This window comes from Pongo abelii, chromosome 6 (genome assembly GCF_028885655.2).
Source record: "Pongo abelii isolate AG06213 chromosome 6, NHGRI_mPonAbe1-v2.0_pri, whole genome shotgun sequence".
Classification (NCBI taxonomy): Eukaryota; Metazoa; Chordata; class Mammalia; order Primates; family Hominidae; genus Pongo; species Pongo abelii.
This window is the reverse complement of record NC_071991.2, coordinates 83,213,916-83,235,330: the sequence shown is the minus strand read 5'-3', so window position 1 is coordinate 83,235,330 and position 21,415 is coordinate 83,213,916. Positions and strand designations below refer to the sequence as shown.

Genomic DNA, 21,415 nt, shown 5'->3' with positions numbered 1-21,415 from the left:
CTTAAAGTATTATAAATAAAAAAAGAAAAAATTTAAAAAAATGTTGCTGATCCTTTGTTTTGTTTTTCAGAGTCAGGGAAACTTTTCTTTTGAGCTATTGACAGCTTTTTACAAATAAGTATACTCCTATGAACAAAATTTGGAGCATATTTGTTTCTCTCTACCTTATTTCTCCAGAATTTGGAAACTATTTCTGAGTATTCTTAATTTATGGCAGTATAGTTATTTATGTAAATGCAATAAGAATTTGTTTTCATTCGTAACAGGACACAATTGGAGAAACTGGTTATTTTACCAAGGCGGTGACTGGAATGACGTGCTTTCCTTTAAAGAATCAAACTTGCCCTATAGAGCCAATAAAAGATTTTTGGGAAAACTGGCCTTATACCTTGTCTACACAGTCCCTGCACAGGGTTCCTGACCTGTGGTAAATAAAGAATGTCACTTTATGACAGGCCCAGGGCCCCAAGTTATCTTGGGACCTCAAGGGGAGAAGAATTCACCCAACTCATAGGTATTTGATGGTACAAAACATGGCTGGGCAGCTTGAGGCAGGAGAATCACTTGAACCCAGGAGGCAGAGGTTACAATGAGCTGAGATTGCACCATTGCACTCCAGCCTGGGTGACAGAGCGAGACTCCATCTCAAAAAAAAAAAAAAACCCAAAAAACAAAAAACGAAGGCTGATCTGAGATGCCTTCTATGGAACAAAGTTCCATCAAAGCCAATTTAAAAAGCCTATGTGAAAAATAATTATTCCTGCTGCACTTTATACAAATAATCTGGCTAAGTACAATAAAGCAAATCGGTCCTACCATGATGTGTCTTTAGTAACAATGGGAAACTGGAGAGAGAAAAATTATGTTTCAAAAACTATAGTACATCTGTTGTTGGATTCTAGTCTTGCCTAATATTTTTCAGTTTTTATTATTTTCTACAGTTTGGGCTGAATTCTAATGTTTCTTGGGTGCAAGTTTTCAAAATAATGTTTTCATTTTTTTCCCTTCTTTTTCCCCCCATTTTTCCTCATTTGGAGTCACTGAAAACTAAGTTGTGCTTTTAAAAGCCCTATGACCTGATGCTAGATAACTTAAACTTCAGAAAAAAATAACAGCAGCCTATTTACATACATAAGCCACTTTCAAACCTGCCTACTGATACATGGGCTTCAGAGTAGTGTGACCTATATTGATTTACCAGGATTGTTCTTTTATATCTTGTAGTTTTTCTCTCTCCCCCTGTTTTCTCTGCATAGGACATAAGACTTCTCAACTTGCTAAAAATGAGCTTTCCTAATAACTTGGGACTTAACTGTCTAGGAATAAACCATTTTAGCCATGAGAGGCTAGATGAAACCTGAGACCAGAGACTCATTTTCTTCTAAAATGCTTTCTCCAAAGATTTTAAAAAAGAAAAGGGGGAAAATGTGAAAGGAAAGTAAATCTTGAAAATCTTGGGCCCCCCAAAATCACTAACCTAAAGGGAAAAGTCAAGCTGGGAATTGCTTAGGGCAAACCTGCTTCCCATTCTATTCAAAGTCATCCCTCTGCTCACTGAGGAAAATGCATATCTCATTGCCTTCTTTGGAAAGGTTAATCACAAACTGAAAAGAATGCAACTGTTCTCTCTCACCTACCTGTGACCTGGAAGCTCCCTCCCTTCTTGAGTTGTCCCTCTTTTTTGGACGGAACCAATGTACATCTTACATACATTGATTGATGTCTCATGTCTCCCTAAAATATATAAAACCAAGCTGTGCACCTTGGGAACATGTTATCAGGACCTTCTGAGGCTGTGTCATGGGTATACATCCTCAACCTTGGCAAAATAAACTTTCTAAATTAACTGAGACCTGTCTCAGATTTTTGAGGTTCATAAGCTTCTCTGCAGAGTAATGTAAGACCTTCTCCTCATTGAGGATGGGGTGACATTTTGCATATTACACTATATTTCTTTTCAGGAAGAACATAATTATTTCTGGGGGCGTCAAAGGGTTTGCATCCTACTCTCTGAGTCAAGCATTCATGTTTAGGGGTTGTTTCATTCAGGAGAATGAGAAAAGATCACTCTATAGCATGGCTGTTGAAATGGGGGCTAAGGAGAAGGAAGCTAAGATACCTGGTGGTGGGGCCAGAATTATTAACTCTAAAGATAGTTATGGTTAGCAGGAATATTTAGTAGTTTTTCCTCCTTTCATTATAACTTTTTTCTCTACATCAAGACTTTAGTTATATCTTATTAAATGTTATAATCCAGTAGGGGAGTTTAAAAGAAATAAGGATCAGGCCTATGTCCACAGGCCTATGAACAGCTTGGGGAGTATAGCCACTTGGGAGATCCTGTTACTGTATGGACTGGTGGACTGCAGAAGAGGGAGGCAACTTTTTGGAGCAGAATCAGCAGCAGACACAGCTTTCAGAAAGAGGGACACGTTCTGGACCGTGTGAGCATTGCCCAGATTCATAGAAATATAGGCCAGAAGAACCCTGATAGAGCATAGACTTCTTGATGACAAGAAGAATTGGGTTTGGAGTCCAGAATATCTAAGTTACATTACAAAGAGATAAAAAGATGTGGATAAATAAACATATTTGTTATTTCAATATTCTATTTAATCTATATTAGCCTATGTTTCACTTTATAGGCAATGCATAGTTCTTAAATTCCAAGCTCTAGAATGCTGCTTGAGACTGTTCTGGCTGTTGTGCGTCTGAGAATGAGCTTCTGGGATGGCATTCCTTAACACTGAAAACTTGAGAACACATATTACCATGAGGAAGCCCTCTAATCAGGCAGGAATGATTGTGGTCATGGAAGACTTCCTGGTGAAGGTGACTCTTGAACTCAGTTGTGAATGACAAATCAGAATAGCAGGAGAGAGAATGTTAGATGGAAATAAGGCAATCTCAACAGAGAGAACAGCATGTATATAGCACAGATTGAGAAGTAAAGGGAACAAAGAGGGTAATGAATGGAAAAAATAAGCCAGGGGAGATGGGATCTAAGGAACAGGTGGAGATAAGGCTGTATTCACAGGAGACAAAAAATGGCTTAAAGGAAGAGATTCACCTGTAAATGGGAACAAGAGAATGGAGAGAGTTCAAGTTTACGATTACTTTATTTTTTTAACTCTTCTCTCTCCTGGAGCAATGATCTGGGAGAAGGGCAAGAGGTACAAGGAGTGTGTGTGTGTGTGTGTGTTGGGGAGAGTGTTATGTGGAGGATGGAGAACAACATATTTACCTTCCATATAAGTTTTTATTGATACCAAGATGAGGTAAGTAGAACTCTGGTGTGGATCTGTGGGTTTGAGTCCAATAAGCTTTCTCTTTTACATTCATCTTATTTAAATCTTTGCTGTCACAGTGAAGAAATAATTTAGAAAACTTACAAAAGCAATTGAATTTAACACAGATTTTATTGCCCTATAAACAGTTATGATGTGACCAGTGGATATCAATGAAACTTCTTAATTATTTGAGTCTGAAAATGCATATTTAAAACATTAAACGATTGACTCTACTTTGTGCCAAGCTCTGCGGGTAGGCATATTTCATATCTTAAAAAGGCTTATAATTCATTCAGGGAGGCAAAAGCAAAATCTGTAATTAGAGGTTAGCCATAATGTTATGAAAGTGCCATGAGAATAGAGAGAGGGAATAAAATCATAAAGATATAAATAAACATATTTGAACTACAGGTGATGTATTATCTTAAATTACTTCTATATCATATGCCAGAGGGCCTTCAATGGAAAATCCTAGGTAGAAAGACACTCTTTCTATGTTCCTACCACTTCTGAGTGGACCTGAATAAACAGATATTACTGGTATTTTTATTTTTTCCTCTGTTCCATATTCTATAGAGATTAGCTTGCCTTCAGCCTGACCAGTTAGACGACGCAGGAGGTCTTTGACTTCATTTTTTTTCCACACATCCCCACTGTGCCAGAGGGAATTTGTGTTTTGTGCTTTATCAAAGTACTGCTCTATTTTGGCCTTGTGAACAATACTGTTTAGACCCTTCCTTTTGCCTAGATAGAAAAGTGTGCTTGCCTGCTTGGACCTGCACATGCGCTTGTACTGTCCCCTGAAGGATCTATTTAAGGATGAAACGTACTTTTCTATTAGTTTGGAATCTTGATCTAGCTCTTGATTTTCTGGCCAGAACAGGAGGCAGGCCAAGAAATAAGGGCCTGGATATTGATGACTTGGTCCTACAAATTGCAAGACCTCTCGGAGTTGTTTTTTTAGCGTGGTAAGTGGTTGAATAAACTTGGAGTTGGGCTTTAGACAACTGAGAATAATGTTGGCCAAAATGGAATTTTGTTTCTCATTTGTCATGTGCTTTTTTGAGTTTTGCTGCAGTAGGAAGGTATATTCATTCACTATACTTTCCATGGTGGCAGCATCTTTGTAGTTTGGATTAAGATATTCCAAGAGTCCAGCAAACCTATCTGCTCTCAGAGCTTCTAGCTTTTTCCTGCAATTCTCCTCCTGGAGTAATTGACTCTCTTTACTTTGTAATAGACATGGATCCAAATGACAGAAAAGTTCTGTGTATTTCCTGAAACAACGACTGACTTTCTTGCCTAACGTGATTTCCGCGATTTCTTTTTGGGTATACCTCATTTTCAGAAGAACCATATAATCAATAAAAAAGTCAAAGCACCTTTTCAGATCTGATTGTAAATTTTTTAGGTGGGATGTGAACTTGCTAAGAGCCAAATAACATTCATTTCTGGGATCAGGAGGAATGGTCCACTTTCCTGATAAAAATTGCACCATATGTTTTTTGGATAATTCATTTTCTTTGTGGAAAAATGGAGTGAGCTGAAGAATCTGGATGGTGTAAAGACCAACTTCTATTTCACCCAAGAAACAAGCTGTATTATACATGTCATATCGTCTTTGGTACTTCTGTGGTGACCAGTTCTCGGTTTCATAGTTTTTACTATCAGTTTGCCTTTGGGATTCTTTGAAAGCTCTTGAGGCTTTTTCGGCAGCTTCTAGGAGATGTGTTAGGTCATTAACAGTAATGCTCCTACAGTTTTTGTTCCCATCCAACCACCATTTGATTTCACTTTTGTAGACTTGACCAAGTGTATCTGAAATATAGGAATTTTTAGGTGCTTTCATTTTGGCCTGACGTGCCCAGTCCAGAGCCGTGTTAAAGTCCTTCTCTTTAATGTAGAAATGTCTTGCTAAGGCTTGACAAATGAATGCATTTTGTGGGAATCGTCTACTTCCTGCACTCAAGACCTTTTCAATGTCTTTATTCTGTAAAGCTTCCATTAATGGGGAAAACAAAGTGTCTGTTTCATCTCCATACTCCTTGCGCTGTCTTGTAAGCAGAAGAGTTTGAACATCATGTTGAAATTTGTCTCTTCCTATTCCAGAATCATAGAATAAATTCTCTTCTAATATATTCAATGCAATTTGACATTTGTCCAAGTGATAGCTTCTTTCCAGTTCTTTTAGACAGTACACAGCAATCAGAGGGTGAATGATACGCACACCTGTGTATCTCCCATATTCTGCAACTTCTGTTTTTATTAGAAGCGTAGAATAAGTTCCCATCTTGTCTTCTAAGCTTTCAGGTTCCCAGGGTGTACTAGTGTATATGATTCCCAAAAATATTTCACACTGTGAAACTGAAATTGTAGAATCAGTAACATAAGAATTGAGTAAAGCCAGGAAGGAAATGAGTTGTGCTTCCTTTCTGTCAACATCCTGTCCTTTTAGGATATTCCTGACTACATTTTCTATATATGTTTCATCAAAATTGCTTTTCATGATCATGAAGGAATAAAAATTTTCACAGTTCTTGTGCTGCTTTTCAATTTCCTTCAGTTTGGCCCCAAAAGCTCTTTGTTCCTTGGAAGAAAGTTGGTAATTTAGTGCAATACTGTCTGCCAATTTTGCACTTTCATCTGGATTCCGGGATCTCATGCAGTTTAAGATAATTACCAATGTTTTTTCATATCGCAAATCCTTTTCTGCTAAAAGAGAATGGATGGCATTTTGTAGAAAGTAGACATTTTCTTGTTCTTCAAAATCATCCACAAGGAGAAGCACAGGAATGTAATCCTGATGGCTCTTTGCCCTATAGGTGACCAGATTGATCACTTGCTCTGCAATTTCTGCAAAATCAGTTGTCTTGTTTTTTAACACAGCACATCTGAAGTTTTTCTTTAAGTCCCAGAGAACATGCATAGCCAGTGTGGTACCCCCACAGCCTGGATGATGATAAAGATTGATGATTTTTGCAAATATTGGTTTAGGAGACTCTGCCCAGCAGCGTATTAAATCTTTAAGCTTTTCATAACTGTCCCTTTTAACAAAATCTGAAGAATAATTTTCAGAAGAAAAATAGAAGTTCCACCAGCATACTTTGCCACCTCGATAAAAGTGTTCTTCTTTTGATTTCTTAAACTCCAGGAATTTAGATTCGTCTTTCTCGATGTCTGTGTCTTTACACTCATTTTCACAGAGGATTTCCAGTGCAGTCAAGACATCCTCTTTCTTTTTCTCTAGGATAACTGAAGAAGATCCATGGGCAGGCAAAAACCTTCTTGATGACTGAGTCACCGATTTTAGTTTAAGGATGGTGCTGTTTACTAGTTCTATATTTAAAGTGGAAATACTGTGGTTTGTTAATTCATCTTCCATCTTCATTCTTGTTTGTAGTAGATCTTTCCATCGTTGATAAATATGTGAGTTTACAGAGATACACAACATATTTTCCATTCCTTTGAGAGCCTGATAGAAAGCCCAGAAAGTTTCAATGAGTGGATCTCCTGGGCTTTCCACTGAAGAGAGTAATAGAAACACTACCAAAAATTTTCCTCTTGTCATTATATTTTCATCTGTGAGAAATAAAATAAGTTTCCTGACTTCTGAAGCTCTTTCTCTCTGCCATAAATGTGGTTCTAGAGGTTTATGTGTCTCGCTTTTCAGGTCTGATCTGCCATTGCAGAAAATCCAGCTGGGCTGTTGGTAAAGATTAAGAGTAGAAATCTTCTCCCTCATGTTAGTTGTCTTGTCTTCATATTGATTTGGAAAGTGAAGGTTTGCCACCCGACTTTCTTTGTAAGCTTTGACCACTCCATTGATCATAGATTCAGGATCAAACTCCAACACAGCAAACCATTTAATTTCTTTTAAAAAATCTAAGTGCTTTATTTGGTTTGGATGGCATTTATTTGTTACAAGAATATACCAGTCATAGTATGAATTATCCAGTGAGTCTCGGTTTCCTATGAGAAGTTTAACCAGCTTCAGTCCTTCACTCTCCTTCTTGATTGCCTTCATTCCATACTCTTCTTCAGCCTCTTTTCTAGATGCTACCAGTGACTTTAAATTTTGTAAAAATGCTTTGAAATCTACATCCCGTTGCTTGGAATTGGCCAGGATATCCCTAGAGCTAGCCCCTTCTCTTACAAACAGTGAAAGATTTTGGTTTTGTTTCCATGTTTTATCTTTACAAATTTGCATCTGAATGTAGAAATATTTATCTTTACATATAGAGTGTTTTGGAATAATATCGACTTCAATGACAAATCTGTCAGATGGTGTATTGTTCTGCAGAAGGACTTCCACAAACCTTGGCTCCCGAATACACTTCTTGGCTTCATTGATCTCACTTTCTTCAAAATACTTTCTGATCATTACATTGAAGTGGTCAATGAAGGAAGCCTTATTGGTGATTTTCACACCAACAATTTCTCCATGGGGTTTGTCCTTGACTCCAAAATGGATGGTGCCATTGGTGCGTGAATTCATACAAGCTGATGCAAATCGGAAGACTTCATTGCTGAATTTCATGTTAATGTCCGCTTCTGTGGCTGTTTCTGTGTTTGTGAGAGCTTTGAACTCATGTATTGGATCAATGAGATTGAGTGCTCCTGTTTCAGGTTGTAGAGTATAATGTTCTATGTAGCGATGGCTGTCATGGAACTGATCAAAAGGATATGGCATACAAGTCAATTGTTCAGGTTTTAGCTTACCCTTTTTCTTGTCTTTAGCATTTGCTACTTCATCTAACACATTTTCTTTCATAAGAATTGATTCTTGTTCTTTGATATCTCTGATCTCTCTGGGATCATAATCAATATTAGATGACATTGAATTTTCTTCTTCCTTTTTGGTTTGTTTTGGATTTTTTTGGTGTTCTGTTTTGGACGGTTTTGAATTATCTAATTGTCCCGGATCGTGATTGTCACTTTCAGGGGACTTACTATAAAATTTGTTATATGAACGTTTTATCAAAAGTGCTGGACCCCGTGGTAGCCCCATTTCTATAAGGTCCTTCTCAGTTAATTCCTGCAGGACTAATCCTGTTACTTCTTCACTGAGCAGAATTTGCCCATATTGCTCATTAATCTTAAGGTCTTCAGTTACCCATTTTTTCACATGCTCTTTGGTCCAGTCTTCGATCATTTCAGGTAAAGATACTTGTTTACTCATATCAAAGCTTCAACTTCTTCCTGAGAAAAAGCAATATAATAACTATTTTAGAATTATACTTTATTATTGAAATCACATAGACAATTATGTATACATTATCATACAGAAGATACATATATATAGATGTATAATATTGCTCAAGGCTGATTCTTAAAACTGCTTGATACTTACTTTAGCTGTTTTACCATCCTAATTCATACCCTTGTTTCTTAGGTAACTCTAATTGTAATTATGAAATAAGCTGTAGCTGCTAGCTGGTGACACACCTTTTAGCCTTACAATAATTCTCCCTTTTAGCTTAACTTGGTGAAAGTTGGGTTGTTGTAACTTAAAACCAGAATCTTAAGTAATATAGAAATTGGTTTCCATAGCATATAGGAATATTGCAAATAAACTTTAAAGTAATGAAACTGGATAGGTAGAAGTGGGTTGAGGAACAGGAATCTACAGCTGGCTATCTTTGTTACATAGTAACAGAGCAGTTGGTTAAATAATCTTCTGTTTTCTTTTGGAACTCAAGCTGTTAGGCCACAAGGCTAGGGTTTGGGGGAACTTGGTAGCAAAATGTCAGGATAATTGATTTGATTGGCTAATTCTTGTGCTCTCAGGAGGTACCAAAAGAGACTAGCTATAATTCAAGCTGGGCTCCCTGAAACTAGATAGGGAAAATAGTATGAGTTTTTAATTTTGTTAGAGCCATTTTCACCTAAATTATTGATATGAGGCTAATGAAGATCCTACAACTATGTACTTTGATGAATGGCAAGAGCTGCCTATTTTGGACTCCTAGAACAGGGGTTCTCAACCTTGGTTAAACATTAGAATCACTTGGCATTCCACACCTGAGACTGCATTAGTTGGTTGAGGGAGTGAGGGTGGTGTTGTCAGGCATTAGTACTTTTAAACATTTGCCTTGGTGCATCTATTGTGCGGACAAGACCAAGAGCAGTGGTTCTCAAGGTGTGGTCTCCAAACCAGCAGCATCAGCATCACTTAGAAGCTGGCTAGAAATGTAAATTCTCAGGCCCCCACTTAGACCTACTGAATCAGAATTTAAAAGATAAATCAATTAATTGGTTTAAGTAAACAGAAAATCAGAAAGTGAGAATATTTTAAGGACAGACAAAAAAACATTAAAGATCAAATGAAACAAAAACACTAGACTAAACTATAAAAAGAGAAAATGCAAGCATTTTAAACTAGGGGTCCCCAAATCTGGGGATCTGGACCAGTACCAGTCTCTAGCCTGTTAGAAACTGGGCTGCACAGCAAGAGGTGACTGGCTGGTGGGTGAGCTGGCAAAGCTTCATCTGTATTTACAGCCTCTCACCATATCTTGCATTACTGCCTGAGCTCCACATCCCGCCAGATCAGTGGCGGCATTAGTTTCTCATAGGAGTGAAAACCCTGTTGTGAACTGTGCATATGAGGGATCCAGGCTGCACACTCCTTATGAGAATCTCATCCCTGATGATCAGTCACTCTGTCCCATCACCCCAAATGGGACCATCTAGCTGCAGGAAAACAAGCTCAGGGCTCCCACTGAGTCTACATTATGGTGAGTTGTATAATAATTTCATTATATTTTACAATGTAATAATAATAGAAATAAAGTGCACACAAAATGTAATGCCCTTGAATAAACTCAAAAACATCCCCCACTACCCTGTGGAAAAATTGTCTCCCATGAAGCCGGTCCCTGGTTCCAAAAAGGTTGGGGACTGCTGTTTTAAATGATTTGTAATTTTTAGTTTCCTTAGGTTTAAGGAACCTAAGTTTTTTAAAAAAATTTAATGTACAGCCAGTCACAAAGTCTAGCCAAACTGCAAATTTGAACCATCTGTGCTTGGAGCTTCTTGGAAAAGTTCACCAGAAAGTCCCCTTGAAGTTATGTATGGAGAATAAGCTAACTGGGGCTTCAGCTTGCAGCCCTGTGATTGGCCACGGAGGAAACTTGCACTACACATTTATGGTGTGAATACCATATTTGCACCGGGATGATTTACCCCATCTACAGGCATGCAACCACTGAGCCTAGCAGCTTCCACTTGCCTTGGTAAAACTGTTCCTGGTTGTCTTAATGTCTTGAATTCTCTTACTTACTCTGGCTTCAGTCTGCAGATCACAACTAGTCCTGGGCCAATTAGCAGAACCATGAGCAACTGGCACAATGAACGCTATAAATGTATTTTAGATGATCAATTCAGTTCATCTGTAGCATAGACAGAAGTCACTTGTGGGTCTTAGGGGGTCCCACAAAAATTAGCCCATATATTGTAACTAGCGATGTGTTATTTATCTTAAATAGTGTCATCTGTTCATTCATTCAACACATATTTAATGAGCACCTATTATGTACCAGGCATCATGCTCAGGAAAAACAGTGATAATCAAAACAGATGTGAAGCTCTTTCATGATATTTATTGTCCATTGGAGAAGATAAAAAAATGAAATAAGTCACACACACACACACACACACACACACACTCAAAAAAGTTTATACTGACAAAGTGTGGTAGTGCTTTTTGTCAGACACAAGGAGTCTAGGCCTGGGATATATGAGGAAGAAGAGAGTGGGAACATTGGGTAGGTGAAGTTAAGGGAACTGCTGGAGTCACGTGGGAGGCAATTGAGGGAGAAAGCCTGGGGGATAGAGTTAGGGAATAAGAAATAGTCTACTTGGTGGACCTGCCAAAGGCCCCTTTAATGGGTCTAAGGGGTATGACATAGTGCTGTTCCAGCAGTGGGCAGTTCCTACTCCTGCACCCAGAGCCAGGGCACTGGTCCTGCCGTAGAGTACTCCGGGGCAGATGGAGCTTGGGAGCCTGGTAGGCTCATCCCTGATCTTCCCATCTCCCCTGCCGAGGCCCTAAGTGTCATCTCAGGTAAGACTGAGAGAGGGGCCCCGCCTCATCTGTTTACAAGCATTATATAAAACCAATAGTATAAGCAGTTATTAATAAACATATCCTTAATGAAAACTTTTTTTGAAGTCATTACATGTGAGATAACTACCATAGTATTTTAAATCTTAGTCTTAAGATATTTCATACTTTGAAAATTTGCTGAATACTTACTTTTTATATATTTTATACAGTTTTTAGGCATTTTAACACATTTTGTATTAAATACATTTTGTATTAAAATGTAGGAAGCTGAAGGGAAGAGGACACTTGTGTCCTCAGATACCATTTCTGTCATAATTATTGGTGGCTCAATAGACATGTCATTGATCCTTCCAATACAATGGCCTCTCACCCAATCGACTTTTATCTTGACATCAACCCACCTCTATTCCCATGGTCATATCCTTGACCTTATCATTACTATTTTATGGATTGAATTATATCGCACCAAAATTCAGGCGCTGAAGTCCTAACCTCCAGCACCTTAGAATGTGACTTTATTTGGAGACAGGATTGTTGTAGATGTAATTAGTTGACATGAAGTTATAGTGGACCCTAATCCAACATGACTGAGGTTTTTGTAAAAAGGGGAAACTTGGGCTTGCTTACACACTGGGAGAACAGTATGTGAAGACGAAGGCAGAGGTCAGCGTGATGTTTCTACAAGCCAAGAATCACCAAAGATTGCCAGCATGCTACTGTGAGAGGCATGGAAGAAATTCTCCCTTGTAGCCCTCAGAAGGAACCCACCCTGCCAATAGCTTGATCTTGGACTTCTAGTCACAAGAGTTCTGAGATAATACATTTCTGTTGTTGAAGTGACTCTGTGCTACTTTGTTATGGCAGCTCTAGCCAACAAATACAGTTACCGAGAACTACAAGCCCTCCGTCCTCTCTGTTTCAAACACTTCCGTGTCCCCACCATCTCCTGCCCCTCAGGCCCACTGCCTTTAGTGCTCAAACACTAGTAAGTATTTCTTTAACACCAACACCTTCGATCTATGGATTCTACTACTGTGTCACTTTTCCTCACTCCATTCATGTTTCACTTTTCGTCTTTTACTGACTTAATTTTTTTGATTATTCATTATCATGACTTATTTTTCTCCTCTCTGGTACACTCTTATAGTTAAACTACAATGCTAGTTACATCCACCACTCAGTCCCCACTCAGTCCCCAACAGCTTGTCAGAGCATGGCTGGAGAATGGCCCTCCATACCCTGGCTGGAAAATGGCTGGACAATGGCCCTCTGCACCCTGACTGGAGCATGCTGGACAATGGCCCTCCACACCCTCACTGGAACATGGTTGGACAATGGGCCTCCACACTGACTGGAGCATGCTGGACAATGGCCCTTCATACTCTGACTGGAGCATGCTGGACAATGGCCCTCCACACCCTGACTGGAGAATGCTGGACAATGGCCCTCCACACCCTGACTGGAACATGGCTGGACAATGGCCCTTCATACCGTGACTGGTCTCACCTTAATGCTGTCAGCTACCATGCTTTATTTCTCTGCTTTAGTCAACCTCTCCACTTGCAGTAGTCACTCTCTTATTCTCCTAAACGATCATTTCGCTGTCTCTCCTCTCTCATCAAACTTACAACACCTCCTCACCACGGTCACCTTGTTTCCCGTTTAAACCGGCAGAATTGAAGAAATCCAAAGAGAGCTTCTCCAAACTCCTGAAACCACATCTACCCATCAACCTGCTTCTTCACTTTTCTTCTGTTACTACATCATATGTTAGTTTGTGTTCTCTGCATGTTCTGCCCACATGCCTAGTGAGGTCAACCTCTCCACTTGCAGTAGTCCTTGCATCCCTCTCACCTATTCAGGAAGTTGCTCCAGAAAGTGTCCCCTCTCTATTTGGCTTCTTCAGTCTTTCCTCATCTACTAGATCTCCTTCAGCAATCACGCATGTTTATTTTTTTCATGTTAAGCAAGACTCTTTGGAAACTACTCTTCCCCACATTTCTGCTTTTCTTCACAGTAGATCTGTCTACACTTTCCGTTTCGTGTTTCTCTTCTTCCACTCACTTTAGAAGTCACGCCAATCAGGCTTTGGCCTCACTCCTCCACTAAAATTGCACTTGGTATTGCTACAGACAGTTCTTGACAGAGCAGCAGCACTTGAAACAAGTGATTGCTCTCTTTTCCTTGGATTACTCTCCTTGCAGGCTTTTGGGACACTACCTTTCCTGATTTTTCCTCCTCCATTTCTGGCTAGTCCTTCTCAGTTTCCTCTGCTGGTTCTTCCTTAACTCTCCACCTCTAAATGTTGAAGTGCCTCTCAGACCTAGCCTCTTTTCTATCTAGAGTTCTATCTAGAGTTTCTCCCTATGAATCTCATCTATCTTGCATTTAAACGCAATCTGTATGCCTGTGACTTCCAAATTAACATGATCGGCCCTGGCTTCTGCCATGATGTCCATATATCTGCCTTCTTTATGTTCACCTAGATATACGACAGTCCTAAAACGAACATGGCCAAAATTGATCTCCTGATATCTGCCCCTCCCACTCCAAACTTGCTCCTCCTACAGTCTTATCAGTTAATGGAATTTGTCAATTGTTCAAGGCAAAAACCTTGGCAGCATTTTTGACTGCTTTTTTTTTCACTCATTGTATTAGCAAATACTTTCAATCACACCTTCACAGTATATCCAGAATTCCACCCTTTCCCACTATCCCTACTGCTACCACCCTGTTCTAGGCCATCATCTCTTTCCTGGATTATTTTTGTTACCTGGTCTCTCTGACTCTGGCTTTGCCCTACCGCCATGCCATTCACTCTATTTTCAACACAACAGCCCACCTGATCCTGTTCAAAAGTGTAAGTGTGATCATGTCACTGACTCTTAGTCAGTGTCCTCTGCTCAAAACTTTTATCTGACTTCTCATCTCGCATGGAGTAAAAGCCAAAGTCCTTAAATAAGGTCTGACATGATGTGTCCACCCCACTGTCTTTTTGACCTCATTACTTCCTGTCACTTCCCTCCAGCTGCCCAGTTGTCTTACTGTTCCTCAAACATGCCAGCCGTGCAGCCACACGAGGCCTTTGCACTACCTGTTCCCTCTGCTTGGAATGATTTTCCTCCAGATGCCAACACAGCTCACACCCTCACCTTTTTAGCTCTTTACTCAAATTCAGTAAGGCTTTTCTTGCTCATCTTTCTTAAAATTTCAGTCCTTTCTCCAGCACTTCCCATTGCTCTTCCCTGCTTCAAGTTTTCACTTTAGATTTATGTACTATACATTTTACTTAATTATATTTCTCATTGTGTGTCAGCAACTGGAATATAACCTCCATGAGAACAGGCATTTTTGCCTGTCATTCATGCATGAATCACCAGGGCCTGACATAAAATAAACACTCAATAAATATTTGTTGAATGAGGAAATTAACATTTTTAGATTAGTGAAACAATTGAATTGTATTTGGGAAATATCTTCATGTTGTCATCTATGAGACCAAAACCAACTCCAGCATCTGGGTTAGCTGGTCATAATTAGTAAGAAAAGAGTTTACTTTTCAGAAAGAAAAGTCAGTAAACATTTTATTCTTCATCTAACAGGCAAATTACAGAGACTTGATGTCCTATTGTAAGCTCCAGTTTTCTAACACTTCTCCTCAGGTTTTGGTGTCTCACAGTCCCTGAGTGAGCATTTTTCTCAGATAGGGTTTTCCCTGGAGGAGATCTCTTTCTACCCTAGGTCCTCAGTGAGCTGGAACCCCAGGGCTTCAGGGTCACCCTCCACTGTTTTAACTGCTGTTGCTGCTTTAGGCAACAAACTCTCCTCTGGAGATGCTCTTACTGTGCACCATAGACTGGCTCTGTTTAGGTGTGAGGCAGTATTTTCTCCTAGCCAGTGTCCTCTCTCAGTAATTCAAGCTACCCATCCTTTCTTTGGGTCACCCCAAATACTGTAAGGAAGAACTCTAGATTTTTCTCTTCTGTGACTACAGTAATTCTTATAGACCCCAGCACTCTACAAGAAGCAGCGTTTTAGGAATTTCCTGCTTAGCAACCATTACATGCCCAGAGACACTGTGTGTGCTGGGTGGTGGCGTGGGGGATAGCAGAGGGCTTGTCTTTGTGTCTTTGTGTTACCTGACAGCATGACAGCTTTCCCTCACTTTCTTCTTTATTGATTGACTTCTGTCAGGAACTACCATGGAGATAGAAACACCCTTCTCAAATAGGGCGACTGGCATCTGTGCTCCTCAAGCCTCGAGTCTTTTTATCTTTACCTTGTCTTAGAGGTTTCCCAATGGTTCAAAGATGAAGACTCCACACCCTGACTGGAACATGGCTGGACAATGGCCCTCTACACCCTGACTGGAGTATACTGGACAATGGCCCTTCACACCCTGACTGGAACATGGCTGGACAATGGCCCTCCATACCATAACTGGTCCCACCTTAATGCTCTCAGCTACCATGCTCTATTTCTCTGCTTTAGTCACTCTTTTATTCTCCTAAATGATCATTTCATCGTTTCTCCTCTCTTATCAAAACTACAATGCCTCCTCACCACGGTCACCTTGCTTCCTGTTTAAACCAGCAGAACTGAAGGAATCCAAAGAGAGCTTCTCCAAACTCCTGAAACCACATCTACCCACCGACATGCTTCTTCACTTTTCTTCTGTTACTACATCATGTGTTAGTATGATAACATATAACATAAAAATATTTCTCAGCCAGAATTCCACCATTTCCCACCCCTATGTTGGTAGCTGAGAAGATATTTAAAAACTTGAAGCTATTATGTATCCAATATTACTTTCATGTGAATTTTGCCCTCTGTTAATTATAAGCATCTTATATGATCTATAATCCATAGGTAGTTGGAGCTGTTATTTAATTCAGGTGACAATGATTTGGGCAAAAGGCTTTAATAATGCTTTGACATAACTCTTCAGCTCTTTCTGTGACTTAAGCCTTACACCCTAGACTGCAGGCATAGTTTTAAACATGAGGGCTTTCATGTTTAGCAAGAAGCTACATAGTGTGTATAAAGGTGGAGGAGTTGTGATCAGAAAAACGATGTCATGATTAAATTATGTCTCCTCTCAGTGAGCCTGTTTTCCCGCTTATAATACAGGAAAATTGGACCAGAACTAGTGTTGTCTTAGCTGTTGCTTGTTTTTGTTCTGCTTCTTCAAATAAATGCACCTGAAACTGCAATATCTAACATGGATAAAGGTGTAGCTGCTCTGGTTGGAGCTGGGCAGAAGACCTTCACCTTAACTCTATTCTGTTCTGGGATAATTTTGAAACACAGAGTTCTCTTTAGTTGTACACTGGGCCCTCCCTATCAGTGGGTACCACATCTGTGGATTCAACCAACCACAGATTGAAAATATTTGAAAAAAAAATTGCATCTGTACTGAAAATGTACAGACTTGTTTTCATTGTCACTATTCCCTAAACAATAAATACAGTATAACAACTATATAATATTACATTGCACTAGGCATTATAAGTAATCTAGAGATGACTCAAAGTACACGGGAGGATGTGTATAGGTTATATGCAAATACCTTGCCATTTCACATTAGGGATTTGAGCATGTACAGGTTTTGGTATCTGCGCAGGTCCTGGAATGGATCCCCTACAGATAATAAATTTTAGGATCTACTGCCTAAGGACTATTATTTTTCTCTCTTTAGGGACTAAGCAGGAAGGATCAAACTGGCCTGCCCTTGGCAAGCTCTGGTGCTCACCCTCATGTTTAGGAGGCTGGGCCTCACTGGGCTCACTCACCTCACTGGGCTCACTCACTCACTTTCCGTGCCTCCAGGAAAGGATGCTCAGAATCCCAGCTGCAGCCCAGCAGGCCCACCCCTGCTCTGATGCTCTGTGTAGCTGAAACCACAAAGCAAAAGTTAGTTTTATTTTCTTGAAGTGCAATTTCAAGTTAGGTATTTCTTCCCATAGTCTCTATACAAGCTAGTTGTGCATAAAAGTCTTACATAAAATGATGGCTAAACCTTGGAGGATTTTATTCTTTAATTAAATGTAACTTATAGGACAGAGTATGGCATAGCTGCACATGGCTACAATTTTCTACACGGTTTTGTATGCTTGGATTCCTGATCTCCTGGTCTACGTTTTACCCAGGTTTTTTAGCCTCACCCCCAGAGCTTTCCACCTCTAGAAATATGCTGCACCCTCGCCATGCTTGCTGGAAAATTTCTTTTTTAAAAATTCTGCAATCAGCACACGTTACATCAATTGATTCTCATATAAAAATAGTGATATTTCTCATTCCTTTTAAAATGGTTTCATAAGAAATAGCTTATGCACACTTTCAAGTATGTTCATTTTCAAAGTTCTGTTTTACTTTTTATAATTAGTTTTTAAAGACAGCTTTTAAAGAGAGTTGATTAAACAAGACTTTAATGATTAGAAACTTACCAGGGCCTTCCTGAAAACTTCTATCTTTATATTAGAAACATGAAATAAGTCTTCATGAGGCTGTTTGATCTGGATCCCTTAGATTAGTTCTCTTTTCTTGATAATTTGCAAGAGTCACGTTCTGGAAAGCAGCTATGAGGAAGCAGAGCTGTAGGCAGAACAGACTTGGTCCTTGTTCAGTTTGCCAGAGGATATACTTATTGAGAACGTATTGCATAAAACAATGATATCACAACCAATTAAAATGCAATAGACTGGACTGCTGCTTAGGAAATGTTTATGAAACAGATTTTCCCTCCTAACTTTCTACTATGAAAATGTTCAAACATACAGAAAATTTGAAAGAATAGTGAGAAGAATACCCTTCTCCTGGGTAGCATCTCTTTGTATACTTACTTCTAAGAAAATAAATGAACCTTAAAAAGTATGTGGCAGGTACACTTTATCTCTCTTCCAGCATTCCACATTCAATGTAGAGCAAATCCTATGGGGTGTATCTTCAAAATATACCCAGCATTTGACTACCTGACACCGCTACCACCTGGTCCAAGCCTTCCTCTTCTCTCTCCTGGATTATAGGAATAGCTTCCTTGCCAGGTTCCCTCTTGCTGTTATTGATCTCTTCAGGGACTTCTCAAAAAAGCAGCCAGAATGACCCTGTTAAAATGTAAATAACATCATATCAATGTTGTGTCCAACCCTGTCTGTGGCTTTCCATCTGACAAGGCCTCACACAGTCTGGTACCGTGCTAATCCTCTGATATTAGGTCTTTATTTTTCCCTCTAAATCAGGCCCAGTCCCCTGAACTCCTCGTTGCTTCCTGAAGGAAGCACCTGCCCCTGTTTCCAGCCACTACACCTGCTTTCCCTTCCTGGAATGTCCTTGGATACCAGCAGGCTCACTCTCTCACTTTGTTGAGATCTTTTGTCAAATGCCACCTTCTCAGCAAGGCACTGTTTGGCCAGCCTACTGAAAACTTTATCCCACCTCCCAACATTTCCTATTCCTCTTCTGGCTTCATTTTTTATCTACTTAGGACTTACAAGCAGCAAATATTTTATATATTTTAACCTATTTACTTTGTTTATTTTCTGTCCCACCCATTATTCTATGCACTCCATAAGGACAAATTTCTTTACATTTTGTTCATTATCTGGCATTGCCTAGCACATAATAGCTTCTTAACAAAAATCTGTTAAATGAGTAACACATTTTCTTAGAGTAGTTAAAAGTAATGAATATTTGAAAGGCCTTGAGCTACCAGTGTCTGTGGGTCAAAGGACTTCCTCATTTTCCTAGGGAAATTATTTCACTTGGCTGGAACTCCAGATAGAAATCTGGGGAAATCTCTTTACTGTGCTACCCGTTAGGCCAGAACTAACTCCAGCTTCTATCATCTGGTCACAAATAATGAAAAGGAAGTTTTTTTTCAAAAGGAAAGCAAAATGAATGAATATATTTTCTCCTGCAGTTTTTGTAGATACCCTAGTTACAGAATACACCTTACCAACTTTCTGCTGTGTCATTCACAGTCACCGAATGAGGCCATTTCTCACACAGTGTTTTCCCTGGAGGAGGTCTCTTTTGACTCTAGGTCCCCAGTGTCCTAAGACCTTTGCTGTTTTCACCCTCTGCCTTTGCTGGGAAGCTGCTCTTCTGGCAAGGGACTTACACTTTCCACAGACACAATCTGCTCAGGTGAGATGCAATACCTTCTTTTAGCCAGTGTCCTCTTTCAGAAATTTAACCAGCCAGTCTCTCTCTGGAAATGCTAAAGATGGAAAAAACAGACTCCAGATTTTTTCTTTTGTTTTAGCCAGTACAATTTTAAGAGCATCTGGATGTATGCTGTTGGAACTAAGTAACAATCAAAATGACCATGATTAGTATGGACAAATTTTATGATTTCCTTGACATAAGTCTTGGCTTTCTAGGGGCCCTCAGTGTCCTGTTTTGAAACAATTGTGAACACAAATCTTATCTTTAGCAATGTTGGTTATTGACAAAGGAATTGCAGGTTGCCATCCTCAACACTCCAGTTTTCTCTCTTTGATGTTCAGCAAGAATTACCAAGTCAGCAAACTCTCAGGGACAAGCCCACCCCATCTTTGAGAGACCCTCAGCAACACCGCCGATATCCATGCCCTAGGGAGGTGTTCTGCTCTGCAGGATTCTTAGAACTGATGTAGGGGAAAAACACTTCAGAATCTGGCTGTAGCCCAGGAGAGCTACCCACACCCTCCTCGCATAGTCTGGCAGGCAGAAGCCACACAAGCAAGTTAGTTTCGTTTTCCTGAAGAACACTTTGTATTTTTTTTCTTAGTTTTCAACCAGATTGCTGAATAAGATGTATGTGAATGAAATACTTTAATAGAATAATATTTAGCCTCTGCAGAGTATTACCTTTCATAAAATGTAAAAGTTTTAATAACATCTTACGTTATGAAGACAGAATTTTGTGTAATTACACAAGATCACAGGTGCCTTTAGAATCTTCAGTGCTTAAATTCCTGACCCTGTTTGCATCGTTTCTCTATCCTCCTTTCCAAAGCCTGCCCACAATCAGAAACCCTACCACCATCCTAATTACACTTAATGGTACGTTTCTTTTTAGAAGAGCACTTATAAAATTATTATCAGTTAAGTATACTGACATGTATTTAATCCATTGATTTTTCTAATTACTCTAGTATTTTTATAAGTAATGGTTTATGTACAAACATATATTTATATATTTATATAAAAAGTACAGCTGAAGTTTTAAAAAATAGCTGTCGCCTCAAAAGCATAACAAATAAAGGTTTAATGATTCAGTTTACTTACCAGGATTTTCCTGAAAATGTCATCGTTTTATATCAGAAACTTGAAACAGGCCATTTGAACTTTTGCTGTCTCATTCCTCGTCTGATGGCTAGGAGACATGAGTGTAAGGATCCTTTTTTAAAAACTAAAGCATTAAATTGTGAAGTCTTCTGTTCTGCCGGTGCTCTGACTTTCTGAGGGTGTGTCAGAGTGCCAGTTCAGAAGCAGGAGGAAGTTGAAATATAGAGAGTTTCAGTTTTGCTTTAGAACATTCCTTTTTCTTGGGTTTAGAAGGATCTAAAATGTTTTTTAATCAATAACATTACCAAAAATATCAATAAATTTGAACCACTGCTTAGAAACTGTTTACCAGGCAGATTTTTAAGTTATAAGAGTTAAGAAATAAGGAAACAACAAACAAACAAACAAAAAAACCCAATGACCCAAAAAACTACCTACAGGACAAAGATAATGGAAATACCAGGGAGAAAATTAATATGTCAGTGCAATCTAAGTTCCTGTTACTGGTTGAATTGTGTCCCCCAAACATTCATATGTTAAAGTCCTAATCCTCACTACCTCCGAATGTAACTGTATTTGGAGATAAGGTCTTTCAGGAGGTAATTAAGTTAAAATGAGGTCATTAGAGTGACTGTAATTCAATCTGACTGTGTCCTTGTAAGAAGATGAGATTGGGACACAGACACATACAGAGGGAAGACCATGTAAAGACACAAAGAAAAGATGGCCATCTACAAGCCAAGGAGAGAGACATCAGAAGAAACCAACCCTGATGATGTCAGAG

The 21,415-nt window shown here is 39.3% G+C and overlaps 1 protein-coding gene across 7 annotated transcripts; it reads right to left on the bottom strand.

Moving 5' to 3' along the window:
* Positions 1-3,400: 3,400 nt before the first annotated feature.
* SAMD9L (sterile alpha motif domain containing 9 like) lies at positions 3,401-20,849 on the bottom strand. Of its 7 annotated transcripts, none has more exons than XM_024250186.3 (6): positions 20,632-20,849; positions 19,316-19,579; positions 18,333-18,464; positions 17,808-17,955; positions 17,154-17,255; positions 3,401-8,489 (listed from the first exon to the last, which is right to left on the bottom strand). In XM_024250186.3, exon 6 carries the CDS (start codon positions 8,467-8,469, stop codon positions 3,715-3,717), a length of 4,755 nt encoding a protein of 1,584 aa, XP_024105954.2. In that variant the 5' UTR covers positions 8,470-8,489; positions 17,154-17,255; positions 17,808-17,955; positions 18,333-18,464; positions 19,316-19,579; positions 20,632-20,849; the 3' UTR covers positions 3,401-3,714. The 7 variants fall into 7 exon arrangements, with proteins under 7 accessions (XP_024105954.2, XP_054415456.1, XP_024105957.2 ...); XM_054559481.2 differs by having other exon boundaries at positions 18,204-18,464; positions 20,632-20,846; XM_024250189.3 differs by having other exon boundaries at positions 19,481-19,579; positions 20,632-20,846.
* Positions 20,850-21,415: the final 566 nt, after the last annotated feature.